We start from the raw sequence: 17,725 nt of genomic DNA, 5'->3' as shown, positions 1-17,725 counted from the left end.
GCATGGGATATACGATCAAAGATTCATCTGAATGTTTCAATTATACATTCGTCATCATTTGGATTGTCACGATATGCTGCTAGGTGTCACTCGTGAACTTTGGGAACCAATGACATTTTGTAATTATGTTTTCGGTTACATAAAGAGTTTATGGTAGTGTCAAATGAGTTGATACTATATCACATTGCCATTTGATGATGAATATAGTTAGTCACACAAATTGAGCGTGTGTAAACCAAGAAAAAAATTAATTCTAATTAAGGAAGTTAATTATGAATTAATTATCGAACGAGACTTGCAATGTGGTTGCAATGGTGCTAGCACATCCTGGAGCCGAGTTCAATATCAAGGATAAATCTAAATAAGGAAATATGACAGTTTATATAAATAGATTGTTTATTGATGAAAATTTGTGTCAATGACTTGTTTGATCTTTCTTTCTAACTATAAAGGCAAGTTATTAGATGACTTAAATTTTGAGGACTCTTTTGTGATTTATTAATTAATGTGGATTAATTAATAAATTACATTTTAGTCCATAGGATAAAGATATATATATATATATATATGTTCTTACAGTTAACCCTAGAGATTGATCTATTAATAAAGACTCGAAATAAAGAAAGAGATAAGAGAGGCACGACCGGGAGCATTTAGCTTAGCCGCACCTACTGCCCAAGGCTGATTGGAGTTTTATCGACTTCGGCATTTCAGTATTTTCCTTGACGTCCTTGAAGAGATCCCTTCATTCCGTGATGATTCCGTTTGAGACCAGTGACCTAGATTGAAGTGTATGGGTCGAGAGGAGTCTAAACTCAGTGGGGACACGCTCATGTGGATGACCTAGAGACTGGACACTTGGACGGTTAATTTGATTGACTCGAATCGACAAGGTTAGTATAAAAGTCTAAACTTTTTCTTATAGATTCAATATGTGATGTTATCTATTCGTTTAGAAGGCGCTTATTATGTCAAGATGTGATATTGAAATTTTTGATTAAACGAGCACGCGATAAAATTTTGATTTTTACAATATTTAACTTTTTTGCGGCGCACATGCTCAGTTTTCCAACACTAGTCACCTCTTAATTGGCTACCGTAGAGTTGAAATCCGAATATCCTTTCCTAAAAGTTCACTCATAACAAGTATGAATTGATTAGATTGGATGTTGATTCAAATTGGCTAAGGAATCATCTTCACGACACCTTTTGAAGAACTTCAGGCCCGATTCACGGCAAATCGTGACCTCTTGAAAAGCTTCAATCCAAATTCGCGATAATTTGTGACACCTTTCAAAGAACTTCAGACCTAATTTGCGGCGAACTCCAGCCCCCCCAGAAGAGCTTCAATCCAAATTCAATGCAATTCGCGGCACCTCTGGAGGAACTTCAAGCCTAATTGGCGAAAAACCATCCCCCCTAGAGAACTTTAGTTCCAATAGGAAGAGTACTTCGGGACTCTGTGTAGGGGCACAAAGTTGACATCCAAACAAGAATAGCAATTCGCACACATAGTTGACATCTCAACAAGAATATGCATTCTAGGATTTCATTGCACTTGTGACTCATCCCAGAACTCGAAATACGAATTCCTAAATTTTCCAATAAAATGTGGAAGAAGTAGGAATTATTGAGCGTCTATGCTATGAAATTGGATGCAGTGGACCTACTAAACCGAACCAATTCGTACCAAGCTTATTTTACCCGCAAAGTTCAACGAGTCGATGATGTTAGGCACAAGAATCACCCTCAAAACTTATCGGAATTACAGGATAAAATTCTCTGAAGTCGGAATGTTGAAGTAGGGAATCCGAGAGAACTCACTTACGCACTCAAATGCGCATCCCGAGTTCAAATTGGATTCAAATTAGGCAATCCACGAGCCTAAAACATGCATTATTGAGTCACGATCTATTTTGCGATTTTCTCACTCCGTGATTCAACCCGAGAAAGGAGAATGAGAATTTAGAATGAATTAAGCATGCAATGGTGAACAGTGAACAAATTCGGGATGTTGGAAAGAATAACTCATTTATGACTTGTTTGGTTTCAAATTTCATATTTAAAAGGGAAAAAAAAAGATCAAAGCAAAACCTCTCTTAAAAGTTGGAAGAACATGGGAAGAACAATGAAGAACATCAAGCCCTCTTGAACTCCTCCCTTTGGCCGCAACTTCCACCACTCATCCAGCCTCAGTGCGCCAGCCCTTGGCCAAGCATCCGTACAGACGTTCTATCTCAGCTGCTATGGTGAGCTTTCTAGCTTGGTTTTCCTCTTTTCTTCTCACTTGTGAAGTCCATTTTCCGATCCGTGGCCTCTATGAATCTTAACCTGCATCTATAGCAGTTGGTTCCTCCTTGATTGAAGAAGGTGAGGTGATTGATCCGTGCTTAGATCAATCCCAACTTGAAGGCCACCCAAGTCTATGGTAGATCATGGATCGTCCGAGCTAAATCTTTCTAAGAATCTCTTAAGAAAGATATAAATCTCCATCCCAGTATCATGCATAGGCCTTCATGGTGATTGATGTATTGATTTGGAGCTAAATTTCGCTTAGCCTCCCTTATACTTGCATGAAATCGTTTTAATTGAATTTAAATTGGCTAAAATCGGCTTGTGTGATCCAAAAATGAACCAACACGAATCTAGAATGATTTGAACTTGGCCTAAATAGACTCAAATCTACTTAGAAACAAAGAGATTGACATGAAAATGGACTAATAAGGCGCTCGGGTCATCCCTCTCTATTCAGTCGAATAAAAAAAAATCTAGGTAAGTTTTGTTTTATGCAATTTCATGACAGATTCGTGATGGATATGTCAATTTTGATGATCTCATGGAGTTGGCATCATTGTTATCGGAACAAGATCAGATTGGCCGGTTTGACCTATCCGAATGGGAACCGGCACCTTGATTGGTCTGGTCTTGCTCTAGGACCGAAAATGCATAATTGAACCGGTGGAACCATGAACTGAGCGATTTTTTTGCGAACTCATGGGAACCCAAGAGAGGCAGTCGAGCATTCTTTTTTTTTTTTAACTAGCGGAGGAGCAAAACTAATGAAGATGGAGCTGGGTTTCGAACCCAAGATCTCCTACTCTTCCTTTGCTTTGCTACCAACACATTGATCAATTGTGCTAAACTTGCCCTTTGAGCATTTCAGTCATTAGATACTACGAGTGCGTTTGGTTTCAGAGTTAAAATAACTTTGATTTTGATTTTGACTTTGATTGTGGAAAATGACAAATGAGATGGTATTATAAATTTGACTTGGGAAACGTGTGTTTTTGTTGTGTAGTGGGTAGAGTTAAAATCAAAATCATGATTCTAAAATCAAACTCTCAATCCAAACGCAACCTACATATCTACGAAAGATAGGTTCCTTGAATATAGTTTTTCTAATATTGTATTTGGTTTTAAAGTTAAGTTGGTTTTAATTGGTTTGTAATGATTATATTGTTGAATTATGAGAAAAAAGTGTGAAAAAGTAATGAATAGTTAAGATAAAGTGATGATTAAATAATGACTGTTTTATTAAATTGTGAAAAAAGTAATGAATAGTTAAGAGAATTTAGTATTAAAAATTAAATTGAATAGTTAAAAAATTAAAAAAAGGGGAAAAGTAATAATTGTGTTGTTGAAATGAAGATAAGTGAAGTTGAGTTGAATTGAGTTGAGTTAAAAAAAAATTCTAAATCCAAATGCACTGAATTTTTTATGTACTTTTCCCCCAATGATTGTATATTTATTATTTATCATAGTTTTTCTAATAATACAATTATTTATATATTTTCATTAAATGTGCAGTTCGATTCATCGAACTCATGATTGAATCCATGAACTATAAATTCATACCCTTACTGGTCCAGTGTCCGATCCGGTTCTAATAACACTGGTTGGCATGGTTGGTCCGGGTTTGATGATAATGATGATGTTCATGAGATGTTCTTGACATGTTCTTGAGATTGTAAATATTTGATATGTTTGGGTAGAGCCATGTTAGAATTAAAGGTTTGTGGTGTTTGATCTTTACAATGAAAACTAGAGTGTTAATAGTTGTTCGCATAAACTAGAACCACACGAACCGGTTAAATCACTCAAAGACGGTTCAATGGACTTAATAAAAGGTTTCATTATATTGTGGATTGAGCTCGAACCGATGAGGCACGAGAACCAAGGAGAACCAGGATTTAAGTTAAGCGAACCGAAAAAATGGGAAGGACCAACCCGACCCACCACATGAGACCCGCGAAGCCTCCTAGGCCCGGGAAGGCTCTTGGGTTGGATATGTGTGGCCGATCAAGGGTTGGCTCCACTCAGCCTTTTTGGCCCATTGTGAGCCCATTGGACTCATTTTGGGCCATGTAGGCCTGATCAAGCCCATTTTTTCCCATTTCAAAGTTAAAAGATGACAAATAATGAATTTCGATCCAAATCGAGACTGATCTTGAAATGATTTCGGTAAATAAATTTCAAACGAACCACACAGAGAGGAAGAGTGTAAGCATAATCATGAGAGACCATATGGATTGGGCCAAGCTAATTGGGCTTGGCCATGTGGGACGAATGAGAGTGGGTCCATCGAAGGCCCAAGAGGTAATCAAGTCCATCCCATATGCCCATTTCAATTAACTTGATCCAATCCATTATGCGAATTTCAAAGACGCTTGCGAGGAAGCGAATGACCACTAATGAACTTCCACAATTAATTAAAATTGGCAAGTAAGTAGGCCGAGTACCAATTCTCGGTCGATCAGGGAAATCCAGTCGTAATAGAACACCCAATCCCGAAATCTCTTGGTTCCATAAACCATGACCTTAACACACTTAGGAGGTAGTAGTATGTCCCCTCCTATGGGCGACTTACCGAACCGAGACTTCAACGATCTCAAATAGTTCAGTGGCAACTCCTTCCCTTCGGGAAAACTAGTAGATAGTGACCCAAGCATTGCATCTCATTTTAAGTGCGGATCCAACGTCTGCACAATATACACCAGGAGTTTGGGACTATATTCACCCCTTTCCGACTGATATATCCCACCAAAATGTAGTCACATTGGTGAAAATTCTGTTTGAAAACCAAGGACAAGAAATATACATATGAGAAATTTTATATTACACATATGTATTTACATACTTATACATAAGTATACACATAGTTGCATATTTTTAATTTCATTCCACAATTTGCATAGTTATATATATGTATATAAGTGTATATCCAATTTGCTTGTGTCTTTTTCTAGCATCACAATACAATAGTATATTTTGAATTCAATTTTTAATTATAATGTACCTTGTAAGCTTGGGTATAGTGCATCAGAACATGTGGTGAACGAATGCAGTTGAATATGCTTAAAAAGTCGTACTTCGTTGACGTGGCATCATAATATGCAGCGAATGAATTGTTATCCTAGTTTTTAAACTAGGAGAGTTAAGAGAATCTTTGATATTTAAAATATTTTCAAAAACATTTGCTTTATGCCCCAAAATTTGATATATAAGAAAATATATTAAATTATAGATTATACCTGCTGTGGTTACTAAGGTAAAGCCCAAAAAAAAATTCTAATATTTATTAAGCAAAGAATGCACCAATAACAGTAACTTTGGATCAGGGGACTGGTGTTTTTTTTTTCAGCCTTGGTGGTTAAAAAAAAATCTAGATTTACTACTTCATCTTTAACTTCTTGCTAATTAATCCTTAAATTTCTCATAATAAAAGAACTCTTTAATTTATGGTATCATTATATAATATCCATTTTGAGAAAGTGAATGCTAGAAAATATTATACCATTTAATATGTAGTAGAACATATTTATTCCAATTGCATTGCAAGGAGAGATCACTTCTATTTTTTTAGAATAATCATTTTAAAATTTGAATACGCCCACATATCGTTGAATGCTAGAAGCTAGTATATGTAATATATACCGCTAAATGCGATTCCGGAGGCAAAGACAATGTAGGTCTAAAGCATTGCATTCTCTCGCCTTGTCAAGCCCGGGGGAGCAGCACCAAATCTCGCGACGATCCAGGTCCAAACCTTGAAGAGGAAGAAACCTGTGAGTCCCAAGAGGGCGGGGACGATTTCCGTCCTAAGGCTGATCCATATCTTCATGAAGGAATCCATTACGGCCATGAATAGGCAGAGAAATAATGCTCAAAACGTCAGTTGTTGCTTGCATGATGATACCGTCTCCTCCTCCTACGGTGTCTTATCAACTGGCCGCTGGACAACTTCTTCTTGCTTGACAAGCGCTTCCTTAATTTCGGAAGGAGGCAAAGGACGAGAGAAACTTGATTAGGCCAAGGAAATAATTAAGTAAGAAATTATCGATCAAAGAGACAAGCAGGGAAACAAAGAGGAACAAAAGACCCGAGTGTGTTTCTCGATATCGGGCCAGGTCCAGTTCCAATTCCAAATGAATTTGAAACAAGAGACCATCGAATACATTTAATTTTATTTGTTCTTATATATATATAGGAAAAGTACAAAAATCCATTGTGATTTAAACTTGAGATAAATTAAATCCCATGATTTTTCTATGACAAATAACACCATGTGATTTAATGGATCTCATCATTAATTTTTTCATTACTTTTGGTCCTTAAATTTTTCTTATTGTCATTATTACCCTAAGACTTTTTACATTTTTGCAATTTAATCCTAAATTTCGGAAAAAAATGAGGGAAAGGGCTTGGGCCCTGATCGGCGACCCCGATCCCACCACCAAGGTTGCCGACACCCACAGAAGACGCCAGAAACCTCGAGGGTGGGGTCGGGGCCGCCAATCTACAGCCTCGACCCCACCTCCATGGTCGCCGACTTCCTCTGTGGGTGCATGCAACCTCGATGGTGGGGTCGGGTTGCTGATCGATGGCCTCGGCCCCTTCCCCTTTTTTTTTTTTTGAATTTTAGGATCAAATTGAAAAAAAGTTAAAAATTTGAGGATAACAACGGCAAAAAGAAAAGTTTGAGAACCAAAAGTGAAAAAAAATTAACGATAAGGTCTATTATGTCTCGCGAAGTGAACCACAATGTGTTATTTATTCTTCGAAAAATCACATGGTTCAATTTATCTCAAACTCAAACCATAAAGGTAATTTTTATAGTTTTCCCTAGTAGTACTTAATGATCATGCTGTAAGCTTGATATTGGTTAGCGATCAGCAAGATGAATGGAGGAAATCAACAACCCATTTATTTTGTAAGCCATGTCCTGGAGTCATCAGAGAAAAATTATAATAGAACGGGCGACAGAGTGAGAAAATCTATATACATACGAAGAGCTAGGGGAGCGGACTGCAAAAACTTGTTAATCACAGTATACAAAAGCGAAGTGCAAGAAGTGGATGGGCCACCTAACCTAAATTAACAAACCCATAGCTCCACGTCGATTGACTTTTCTAATTTAATTAAACGAACTTTTACTATATATTTTATTTGTGTTATATATAATGAACTTTTTTATACACAAATTATTCAATGAATTTTTCTATATTTGTCCATATTATTTGTATATATAAACCTAAAATTATGAGATTTTTCGTAAAAACTGATGTTTTCTCAAAAATTAGAATGTCTTTCCTCCTGTTGTGTGATTCTTTTTCAAATTCAAAATATGAAATATTTTATAAATGTAAGACATGAAATCATTTTATGTAAAATTCTTCTACTTATTATTGTTTTTTCCTTCTCGAAAACTCTACTCTTCAAATGCAAGTCTACATGTATTTGGATTATTATCTAAATATATATATATATAATGTTGTTCACGTATGACTAAACTATGTGTTTGTTTGCCCATCACGACTTCTAATTTTTTGACTCTCACCGTTGGTGTTTATTGTCTACTTCGACAAAATATGTATCTTTTGACATCCACTGTTTTCTATATATATGTATGTATGTTATATGTATTAATACATCCTGTCATAAAATTTGACAAAAATTTATTACGCAACGCACGGGTATTAGTTTATTTATGATAAGTGAAACGATGGCCTCCTTCATTTTAAGTCTAGGATGAGTGTTACAGTGCAAATAAAAAAAATTAGAACATGAATAACAATAGAATATTTATGAATTGATTGGTAAGGTTTCAACCAAAATAAGAATTGATGGGTAGGAAAAAGCATTTACAAACAAATAAAAAGTTGAATGAATGAGTAGGGATTTTCCTTTAGTACTATTAGTTAAGGGGGGTAAATAAGTCGGGATGGATTGGATTGGTTCGGATTTTGCAATTTCTTATCTATGCAGGTCGGATTGGGGAAATACCTGCTCCAAAGGGCAAATACACTTTGAGAACCCAACCACAAGAGACTGAGTTTTTTGGGTGGGCGAGCTGGTGCGTCACACGCCAATAAAAAAGAAACGCCAATAATGATTTTAATAACTTGACTTATAGGGGCGTGTATGAGTATTGAATATATTCGGAGTCAGTTGGAACTTACTATATGTTCTGAAATATTTTAATTGAAAATTGGAGAAAATTCAGATAGGAGAATGTCGAGCCGGTGAAATTCGATTCCAATTCCAAGGCAGAGGGTGGTCAATGTCCATCAATAGAACTGCACGAGTATTAGATATATTCGGAATCGGTTGGAACCAATCACAACGGGTAGGTTTTGGGATATTTTTATTGAAAATTGGAGGAGGTCTGGATAGAAGAATAAGGGACCGATGAATTGAGGGTGGCCAATGTCCATCAATAAAATTGCCGGGGTGTTTATGAAATTAAAAAATATATCATAATAAGGAAAGGGAAAAGCAAAAGGAAAAGGACAAAAGGAAAAGGTTGAGAGGGAAGAAGAGACAAAAAGAAGAGAGAGAGAGAGAGAGAGAGAGAGAGAGAGAATGCCATCAGGAACGTCGGACTTGGGGATTCCCGAGGACATACTGAAACTCCTGCCGTCCGATCCGTACGATCAGCTCGACGTGGCCTGCAAGATCACCTCCATCGCCCTCTCGACACGTGTCTCCGAGCTCGAGTCCCAGTCGTCCGCCCTCCGCGCCGAGCTCGCCCAGCGGGACGCCCTCATCGCCGACCTCCGCTCCCGCCTCGACTCCTCCGAAACCGAGAAGGTTCCCCCCACCTCTCCCTCCTCCTACTTTCACCCCCTTCAAGCTACTGCACTTTACTGTGATCACAAGAAAGGCCCGCTGTCTTGAACGTTGAAAGTGAAGGTCAAAGCTGTAGCCTTTCGTAGTTTTCGGTTTAGCCCACCAATTGTATGTCAACCTCATCGTGAAAATTCATGTTCTTGCTTGTTTAAGTTGGAGCAATGGACACTGTTACTTACCCAGAGACGGTTCGTGGGTGTGATTCCTTGACATGCATTGTGGTTCATTTTTATATTTTTATTTATGTTATTCTATTTTTATAGGAAAGGTTGGTGAAGGAGAACGAATCGCTATCGCATACAGTGCAGAAGCTCAGCAGACACGTTGAGAAGGTAACGATGTGTCCTTTAGTCTGGGTTTCATCATCTACAAAGTATGCTCTTCTGGGTCAAATTCATTCTCTTTCCCTATTTCCGGGTTGTCAATTTCTGGGCATGGTCTTATTCTTTTGTATGAACCTTCTGTTTCTCGCAATGTTCTTGAATTCTTATGAGAAGATGGAGTCCCTGCTTATCTGGGACGCTCGATTTTAGTGGTTATTGTATTTGACAGCTTTTGTTGGAAATATGATGAAGTAATAACTTGACTTAGAACTTAAGGTATTGCTGTTGATTGCTTAAATTAAATGGGCACCTTAAGTTGACACTGGCCTGCTCCATGCTATTTAGATAAGAGTCTTGAGATACTTTTCTTTGCCGAAAATAAATTACAAATAGGATAGCTGACCAAATAATGGAGAAAAGAGATTGGCATACAATAGAACTTTGAAATGGTGGTATCCATTTCAGAGACGTGGTTTTATTTTCACCTTTAAATAATGGGTTATGTGGGTTAATTGAATGGTTGATCGTGCTGTTTTGTTTCATGAAAAGTATCTCCAGTGAGTGTTGGACTGTTATAGTGTACCCATTCCATTAATGGTCGGGAAGATGACGTGCAGAATTGTCTTGTTTTGTGTTGCCCAACTGATTACCTTAGGCATCATTCATCAGATAAGGTCTTTATGTGAAGAGCGTATTTTAGTTAGATTTACTGAATGTGCAGTTGGAGTTCTTAAAAAAGACTCTTGTACAGTCTCTCCAGGAGGACAAGCAGACTTCTGCACTTCGCACTGAATTTTACTCACAGGAGAGAGCCCCACCGATAATTGCCAAGCCAACACCGATTGGTATGACTTAATCATTTGATTTACAGATAGCTGTTGCCCTCAGGCTTCTTTTGCAAGTTTCCCAGTGTTTTGGATTGCCCAAGTGCAACAGTGGTTTCCCCGCATCTGCTTGTTTGCCCTCTAGGAATAGATTTTTATTGTCAATTGAAGTATTCTTGTAATTAGTCCATGTAAATATCATATTTGCAAGTTCATAGCAAAAAATTTAGCAATTTTTTTCTGTCTATTCTGAAGATTTACATTGTTATAGGATTAATATATGCTCAGGTGACTCAGAAATTCAGCGTCCACACATTTAGAAAGTTTAATACTATAAAACCCATCAGAACGTCTTGCAAGTGAATGATTATTTGGTTGAGCAACTACAGTATTTCGTTATCTTGCGATTGATGGAGAGTTCATTTGGTTCTCTTAGAAGATGATGGCAGCCTGCCTCCTTCAAGGTCTTCGTCGATTCAGAGTGAGTTATCTGAGATGGAAAATCCATCAGTTGGGGTTCGAGATACAGAAGGTATGCTGCTGTTTCCATATTCAAGGAGAAAGAAATCTGCCCTTATTGCTGAAAGAGCATATTCAGAAGCTGAAAATATAAGTAATCCTAAAGGATGTAACCCTTGAGGTTCCTTCGCTATGCCTTGTTTGAATCCTGACATCTTGTTTTTGTTTCTCCATTTTTAGTTCGGATCATTGTGAAGAAACCTCCTTTACTTAGGGGTTAATATCAATATAGTTCAACCTTCACTATTTTCTAAGAGAATGTACGTAGGATGAAAACTGTACCAGATCTACTACACCATTATAATTCCGTCGAATATCCAGTTTACACTAAATTTATTTATCCGTGGCAGTGCCAACCCAGAGTCTTCATGTCCTCTTATCAGAAAGAAGCAGCCCTGAGCTCACTCCTCTGGATTCCCCTCCAAGTTTGTCTGGATCCGTGTCCCCGTCACGATCTTCCAAGTTAGTGTACTCGAGGCGGCACACAATGTCCTTATCAAGTGCAGGAAGCGCATTCGATGATCGGTCTTCTATGCACTCCTTGTCCAGCATGGAAACAAGGTCTCAGACAGGTACTCTCATCCTGAAATATTCTGGCTAATTCGAATCACAAAGTTAAAATGTCATAGAAATTTAGCATGTTGCTCTTTGGGTGGCTAATTTGCTTCCAACTCATTAGAATTTCTGCCTGCTCGTTTCAGGAAGAAGTCTAGTTGATGCGAGAGAATTCTTGCGGAAAGTCAGGTTTGAAAATAAACTCAATTGCTTCACATCAATTACAGTGAATAGAATATCATATCATCCCGTAAAATGAGCTGTGACTATAGTTTCTACAGAAATTGAAAGGGCACCATCATCCTGCTTGTTCTTTCTGATTCAAAATAATGTCCTCGTTGTGGACATAAAAGCCGAGCCATGCTTTTGGTTTATCTGGGTTCTGTCACATAACCATTTCATTTTGAAATACAGGACGCGTCTTTCCCATGAGCAATTTGGCGAGTTTCTAGAGAGTGTCAAGGATTTCAATTCTCACCGACAAAACAGAGAAGTATGCAACTCCCCCGCAGCTGCAGAAATGCAGTTACTTTTCCTGTACCAACGCAGTAATTGTGGGCATACTAACTTTCTCCTATGTCTTTCGGCTCAATGCAGGAGACACTGCGAAGGGCTGCAGAGATCTTTGGCACAGACAACAGTGACCTTTACGATACATTCCAGGGACTATTGGCTCACAACACCCATCGGAGTCGCTAAGCTGGGTCTCGGCATTCATCAGAGTTTGAAATAATCACATTGAACCCCATTCTGATCCCTCTTCTAATTTTTGTGTACAAAATGTAATATCCAAAGGTCATGAAGGTAGCAACGTTATTCCTGTCTCTTCCTCCATGCCTAGTTTATGTTATTTCAAGAGTTCTGTAAAATGCGGAACAGAACATTGGGAGAAACTCCGAGTTTCTAAGTCGGAATGATCCGAACAAAACCCGATTGAAATAATTTTGGGCATTACCAACTGCTTAATCTTGTTCCTTTTTTGACCAATGAATATGAATATCTTCTGATTCAATTCTCATTATTTCCTTTCCTTTATTGGGAGGCGAATCCAAGTCTTCTCCTTAAAGCTGGGCTTTTGGGGAGCCCCCAAGAACAGCTGTTTCAACATTTCTACCTGAAGAAGATAACTCCCCATGTGCGTATCTTTGCGTGAAAATCTTAACTAAATAAAATCATCACAAATCTGGTTCCGGCTTCCCTGGAAGGAACGCTAATTTTACTATATTAACACGTTCGGAAATCAGACAACATGGGCAACAGAGATATTTCAGGAGGACCAGACCAGGTTGCCTGCAGGTGGTGATTTATTGATTTCTTGCGTGCTGCCAGCATACAGACCAGCCCAACTCTGCAAGATTTTCTATTTCTGCTCAGCTAGATAGAGAGAGAGAGAGAGAGAGAGAGAGGATATTCATGAGAATGGGAGGAAAAGGGAAGGGGTGACGAAGCCGAATCTTGAGGGGTCTTGGTTCTGTTGGGTTGTGTCGTGTTTTGGGTGATGAGGTGGAAGAGAAGATGAGGAGCTATTATTGGGCGGTATTAGAGGGGAAGAGGAGGAGAAGAGTGAAAGCATAACGACCGTTATTTCTCATCTCTCTCTCTCTCTCTCTCTCTGTGAGTCTCTGCCTCTCTCTGTCTCTGTTGTCTCTGTGGGTTTTTGGCTCCTGGGTTTCCATTGCCTTCTGTGGTGAGGTCACCTCTCTGATTCATGGAAGATACAAGGGAGCTGCCCTCATCTTCTTCCTCACGGTACCGGCCCGATTTTCCCTGCTCTCCCTTTACCATTTTCGATCATTTTGTTCCGGGTTTTGTGTGAATCCACACTGATAACAAATGCCGCAGTTCCTTTTCTGTCTCCATTTTAAAGCCGGTCGAATGAATGAATTCCGAGCTTCTGTGTTGTTTTCTGAGAGATATTATGCAGCTGGTCGAATTGGGATTGAACTGCTTGCAACAGAAACGGTTTTTTTATTTTTATTTTTTTGGGATAAAGTACAACAGAAATGGTTAAGAAAGGATTGCTAAGGGGTGGCTGCATTTTATTTTCTGCAACTTTTGTTTTCATATTTAAATGGCAATGGGAACAGTGTACTTGGTCCCGACGTCTTAGGTTTCATGGTAATTCATACGTTGGTAATAGTTCGTATTAGGCTTCGTATTCCCTTCCTTTTCATTTGCTTGTTTTTCATGTAAAACCGTGGAACAACATGACGAGGAGCTCCGCCTTTATGTTTCTTGTGATTGTTGTCCCTCGAGATATTTCAGCAATGTATCACTTGCTTGGATTTTTTGATATATATGATCCCTTGGCTCTGTATTTATTAACTGTTTGTGACATTTATTTTCCTCATTGATAATTTGGGTTTCAATTGTTTAATCTTATCAGTAAGGGCTCCGATAAAGAGAACCAAGACGAACGCCACCCATCTCGAGGCAGGAAGACGCGCGCCGGTTTCTCCGACTCCATATCCGCTCACGGTAAAGAGAAATGAATATCTTTTATTCGATCCATTTTCTGCCGCTTCTTATGGCTTGATTGACACCCCACATTTAATTTGGATTGTGGCATAGACTTGGGATCCTTAGAGGAGGAGGAGCAAGTGGATGAGCCCTCTCCAAGAGGAGTCCTTGATGAATGTTCAGTCTGCCACGAATCGGACAGCACTTCCAACACAAGCACTTCCAACTCTGAGTGCCGATCATGCTCAAAGGGCTCTAACCGCTGGCGGGGCTTCCTCAAGTCCCTTAAGAAGGGACCTAACATGCGATTCTATACGTTCCCTCTAAAGAGTGTCCCGAAGCTCACCAGGAGGAAGAGCAGAAGGATAAGGGAGGATTTAATACCAGGCCTGAATGCCGACTTAGAGACTGAGCTCTGCTACTTCCGGCCCTCATGGAAGAACTTCACTCTCTCGGAGCTCAAAGATGCCACCGACAACTTTAGCCATGGTTTGTCAGGACTCAGGAGCTGCTTTTGTTTGATCACGTAGTGCATTTCTTCAAGCATTTTGAAATAGATTTTTAGAAGCTGGCATCAGTGCTGTGATGTAATGAACGGTGACACTGACGTGAAGATGGTGGTTGAAGACATTTCGAGGAGTTGCCAGTTTGGCGAAAACTTAAGCTTTCTTGGTTCAAAATAAAATAATATATATATATATATATATATATGTATAGATATATATAGAAGACCGCTTCCTAAATCTTGTTTTCGAAACACGTCTGGAAACAATCTTTAAAAGTAATTATCGCAACATTTTCTTGAACAAAAAGTAGTTTTGTGTTTTGAAACCAGAGAACTGTTTTGCTGCTTATTTCCAATTATCCCTTGAATTTTCTACTTCGTTTTGAATGAATCTCTGATTACATTTTGGGTCTAACACGGACCTCTTTTTGGTCTTTTGAAGACAATTTGATTGGTGAAGGTGGGTGCGCGGAAGTATACAGGGGCAAATTGCCGGACGGTGAGTTAGTTGCAGTGAAACGGCTGACAAGGGGAACGCCTGAAGAGATGACAGCAGATTTCCTGTCCGAGCTCGGGATTATTGTTCATATCGATCACCCGAACATTGCTAAGCTGATCGGATACGGAGTCGAAGGGGGAATGCATATTATCCTCCACTTGTCTCCCCATGGAAGCCTTGCATCTCTGCTATACAGTTCGGTTTGACTCATGGAACAATATCTAATCTCGGGCATGTCTACCAGTACTTTACAATAACCGCGTTTTCCTTCTCTTTTCCGCTTACAGATTGCGGGGAGAAGCTCGACTGGGGAATCAGGTACAAGGTTGCCCTTGGGACCGCCGAGGGACTTATGTACCTTCATGAAGATTGCCAGAGAAGGATCATCCACAAAGATGTCAAGGCTGCTAACATTTTGCTTTCGGAGGATTTTGAACCCCAGGTAGTCTCATCTTTCTATTCTCTGAACTTCGAAACAGAATGTTCACAATAGGTTATCAGTTTTTCATGCCATTGTTTTCCTTTACTTGAAAAAAGAATGAAAAATTAATAAGCTTTAGTTGCGTTTCCAACGATGTATTTTTAGTTAAAAAAAAAAAATCAAAACGAAGTCTTTGTTCTCTCAAGAAAACTGGGGGAAAATGAACTCAGAAAGCATTTCTCGATGCTAGAAATTAGAACAGGATCGGTTATATAAAAGAGAAAAGAGCTGGAGCATTTTGGATAGGTCAGACCTAGAGGCCATTTGCCATCCGACTGTGACCCCTGCCATCCATTGCAGATTTCTGATTTCGGGCTTGCAAAGTGGCTACCAGAGCAGTGGAGTCATCACGTTGTCTCACAGATTGAAGGGACATTTGGGTCTGTAACCTCATTCTTTTCACTCCATGAACTCGTATCATCAATATAGTTCCTCCTAGTGATCTCTTTGTTTATTTGCCCAACAACAGATACCTTCCTCCTGAGTACTTCATGCACGGGATAGTGGACGAGAAGACCGATGTTTATGCTTATGGGGTGCTGCTCTTAGAACTCATCACAGGGCGCAAAGCCTTAGATAGTTCACAGCAGAGCCTTGTCATGTGGGTAAGTCCAAGACACTGTATCCCATGTGGTATTGAATGATTAACCAAAATTGAGATTTTTACGGGGATATCTTCATGCAGGCAAAGCCTTTGCTTGCCAAGGACAAGATTAAGGAGCTGGTGGACCCATGCCTCCGTGGTTCTTATGACCCAGAGCAGATGGAGCATGTGGTCATGGCAGCTTCATTGTGCATTCAGCAATCTTCGATCCATCGACCTGATATGAGCCAGGCATGTCTTTTTTAAATCACATCTGAATGAAACTTTTCCATTGGACAATAGTTATGTGGCTACAAGCAGATGCTATCTTGCATGGATAATTTGTTTGATATGATTTGGAGCATCTGTTTCGGAGGAAAGACAACCCTATATATATTCCGGTTTTCCGGAAAAGTAGACGAGCCGTTGATAGAAAATATTCTTTCAACAAATTCGAAAACTGCAAGCATGGAACTGTTCTCTGGGAGTTCTTATTGCTGAACTTGGGAAAAATGCTAACAGTGAGTTTCACATTGATCATGTTAAGTTTTAAAAGTTTTTAATGTCATGACAGATTGTACGGATCCTAAAAGGCGATGAAGAAGCTCTGGAACTGGGAAGGCAGAATAAAAAGCCATCTCTTCAACGAACGTACTCTGAAGAGCTCTACTCAGCTGACGAGTACAATGCAACCAAGTATCTGAGTGACTTGGACCGATACATGCAGGTTGTTCTCGGTCGGTCCAATGATGGTCAGGAGCCTGACAATGTCCCCGGTCCTGATGGAGCCGAAGATGGGAGTTGTTCAAGCGAAGAAGACCATGTAGACCCCAACGAAGCCGAACATGAAAAGCGAAGCCAGTCACAATGAAGCCGAACAGGGAAGCTGCCAGCATAAGAAGGGCAAAGACGAGCTCGAAATGGCATTGTAAAAGAGTTATTTTAACTAAACAAGTGTTGATTCTTTGGATTCTCTCGATCATGCAGTTGCAATCTGTTAACGTTAATTTGGATTTCATTGCAATGGAAAAGGTTTCTTAGGGAAATCAATTTGTATCATCTTTTATTTTCTTTTGTTCTGCTTTCACATTATTCCGTGTATCTATAAACCATGATTTCTTTTCTTATTTGGGCATTGGGGCACCGAAGCCCACCACCGTTTTTGTAAAGTCGCCGATAACCGATTTAAAAAATTCTTTTTGGAGCCCACTTAGGTTTGCTTCAGTGAACTATGTGGAACTGCTAATTGCCACGTAAGAAAATTCCACTAAAATTAAAAGAGAAATTGAGATCGTACTAAACGTGATACAAAATCGAAAATTTATATATTTTCATGTGATTGGAATTAAAGATCGATGAAAAACGAAGGTAGACTAATTTCAAATATAATCGTGAAGGATGCTAAATAATTCAATTAATTAATAACCATCAAATTATGAATAATTTGAAAGTAAATTAACAAATTTTTATTTATATATAATTATATATATATATGTTTTTTTTATTATCTATATGCTACCTATATTATTAAATATTCTAGAGCCTGCGACATCGCGTGGGGTTGGACCTAGTTCTCAAGAATATCAATACAATATTTTTTTGCCAATAACTGGGCATTTGACTCCTGTTCATGAACTGGTCGATATTGCCACCCGTCACAATTTATAATAATAGTAATAAGTTAGTTTTTTCTACATTTTTCTCGTACTTGTAATATATAGGGAGTATCTCGCATATGAATTCTCCTTAAAAGTATAATTCTATTGAGGCTTCGAAAAAAATAAATTTCTTATTATTTGGCAAGATAATTTGTTATTTAGAAAAGGTCTTGTTGTATTCAAAATAAT

At 38.8% G+C, this 17,725-nt stretch overlaps 2 protein-coding genes across 7 annotated transcripts; both read left to right on the top strand.

Annotated features, from left to right (window-relative positions):
- Positions 1–8,793: 8,793 nt before the first annotated feature.
- Positions 8,794–12,319, top strand: LOC116208576 (uncharacterized protein At4g15545-like). 6 transcript variants are annotated; one of them, XM_031542098.1, is made up of 8 exons: positions 8,794–9,090; positions 9,393–9,461; positions 10,174–10,297; positions 10,716–10,808; positions 11,179–11,367; positions 11,497–11,539; positions 11,765–11,843; positions 11,948–12,319. In XM_031542098.1, exons 1-8 carry the CDS (start codon positions 8,863–8,865, stop codon positions 12,047–12,049), a joined length of 927 nt encoding a protein of 308 aa, XP_031397958.1. In that variant the 5' UTR covers positions 8,794–8,862; the 3' UTR covers positions 12,050–12,319. The 6 variants fall into 6 exon arrangements, with proteins under 6 accessions (XP_031397958.1, XP_031397957.1, XP_031397956.1 ...); XM_031542097.1 differs by having other exon boundaries at positions 10,713–10,808; positions 11,948–12,316; XM_031542096.1 differs by having other exon boundaries at positions 8,795–9,090; positions 10,204–10,297; positions 11,146–11,367; positions 11,948–12,316.
- A 408-nt stretch (positions 12,320–12,727) lies between these two features.
- LOC116208575 (receptor-like cytosolic serine/threonine-protein kinase RBK2) lies at positions 12,728–16,937 on the top strand. The gene is made up of 9 exons (XM_031542092.1): positions 12,728–13,099; positions 13,737–13,828; positions 13,922–14,299; positions 14,758–15,009; positions 15,102–15,256; positions 15,596–15,675; positions 15,765–15,900; positions 15,981–16,130; positions 16,453–16,937. The coding sequence occupies exons 1-9, from the start codon at positions 13,059–13,061 to the stop codon at positions 16,747–16,749; spliced, it is 1,581 nt and encodes a 526-aa protein (XP_031397952.1). The 5' UTR covers positions 12,728–13,058; the 3' UTR covers positions 16,750–16,937.
- The last annotated feature ends 788 nt before the right edge of the window (positions 16,938–17,725 follow it).

The sequence above is a fragment of the Punica granatum genome, chromosome 5, assembly GCF_007655135.1.
Source record: "Punica granatum isolate Tunisia-2019 chromosome 5, ASM765513v2, whole genome shotgun sequence".
NCBI classification, from domain to species: domain Eukaryota; kingdom Viridiplantae; phylum Streptophyta; class Magnoliopsida; order Myrtales; family Lythraceae; genus Punica; species Punica granatum.
Note: the sequence above shows the minus strand (reverse complement) of the source record. Positions and strands in the feature narration are given on the sequence as shown.

What these genes read in the sequence shown, in the direction of transcription:
- LOC116208576 (XM_031542093.1), top strand. Translation starts at nt 8,863, where the DNA reads ATGCCATCAGGAACGTCGGACTTGGGGATTCCCGAGGACATACTGAAA. An exon ending in TCAGCAGACACGTTGAGAAG is followed by an intron (nt 9,462 to 10,173) that starts GTAACGATGTGT and finishes CTGAATGTGCAG; the next exon opens with TTGGAGTTCTTAAAAAAGAC. An exon ending in GAATTCTTGCGGAAAGTCAG is followed by an intron (nt 11,540 to 11,764) that starts GTTTGAAAATAA and finishes TTTGAAATACAG; the next exon opens with GACGCGTCTTTCCCATGAGC.
- LOC116208575 (XM_031542092.1), top strand. Translation starts at nt 13,059, where the DNA reads ATGGAAGATACAAGGGAGCTGCCCTCATCTTCTTCCTCACG. An exon ending in CAGATTGAAGGGACATTTGG is followed by an intron (nt 15,676 to 15,764) that starts GTCTGTAACCTC and finishes GCCCAACAACAG; the next exon opens with ATACCTTCCTCCTGAGTACT. An exon ending in AGCAGAGCCTTGTCATGTGG is followed by an intron (nt 15,901 to 15,980) that starts GTAAGTCCAAGA and finishes ATCTTCATGCAG; the next exon opens with GCAAAGCCTTTGCTTGCCAA.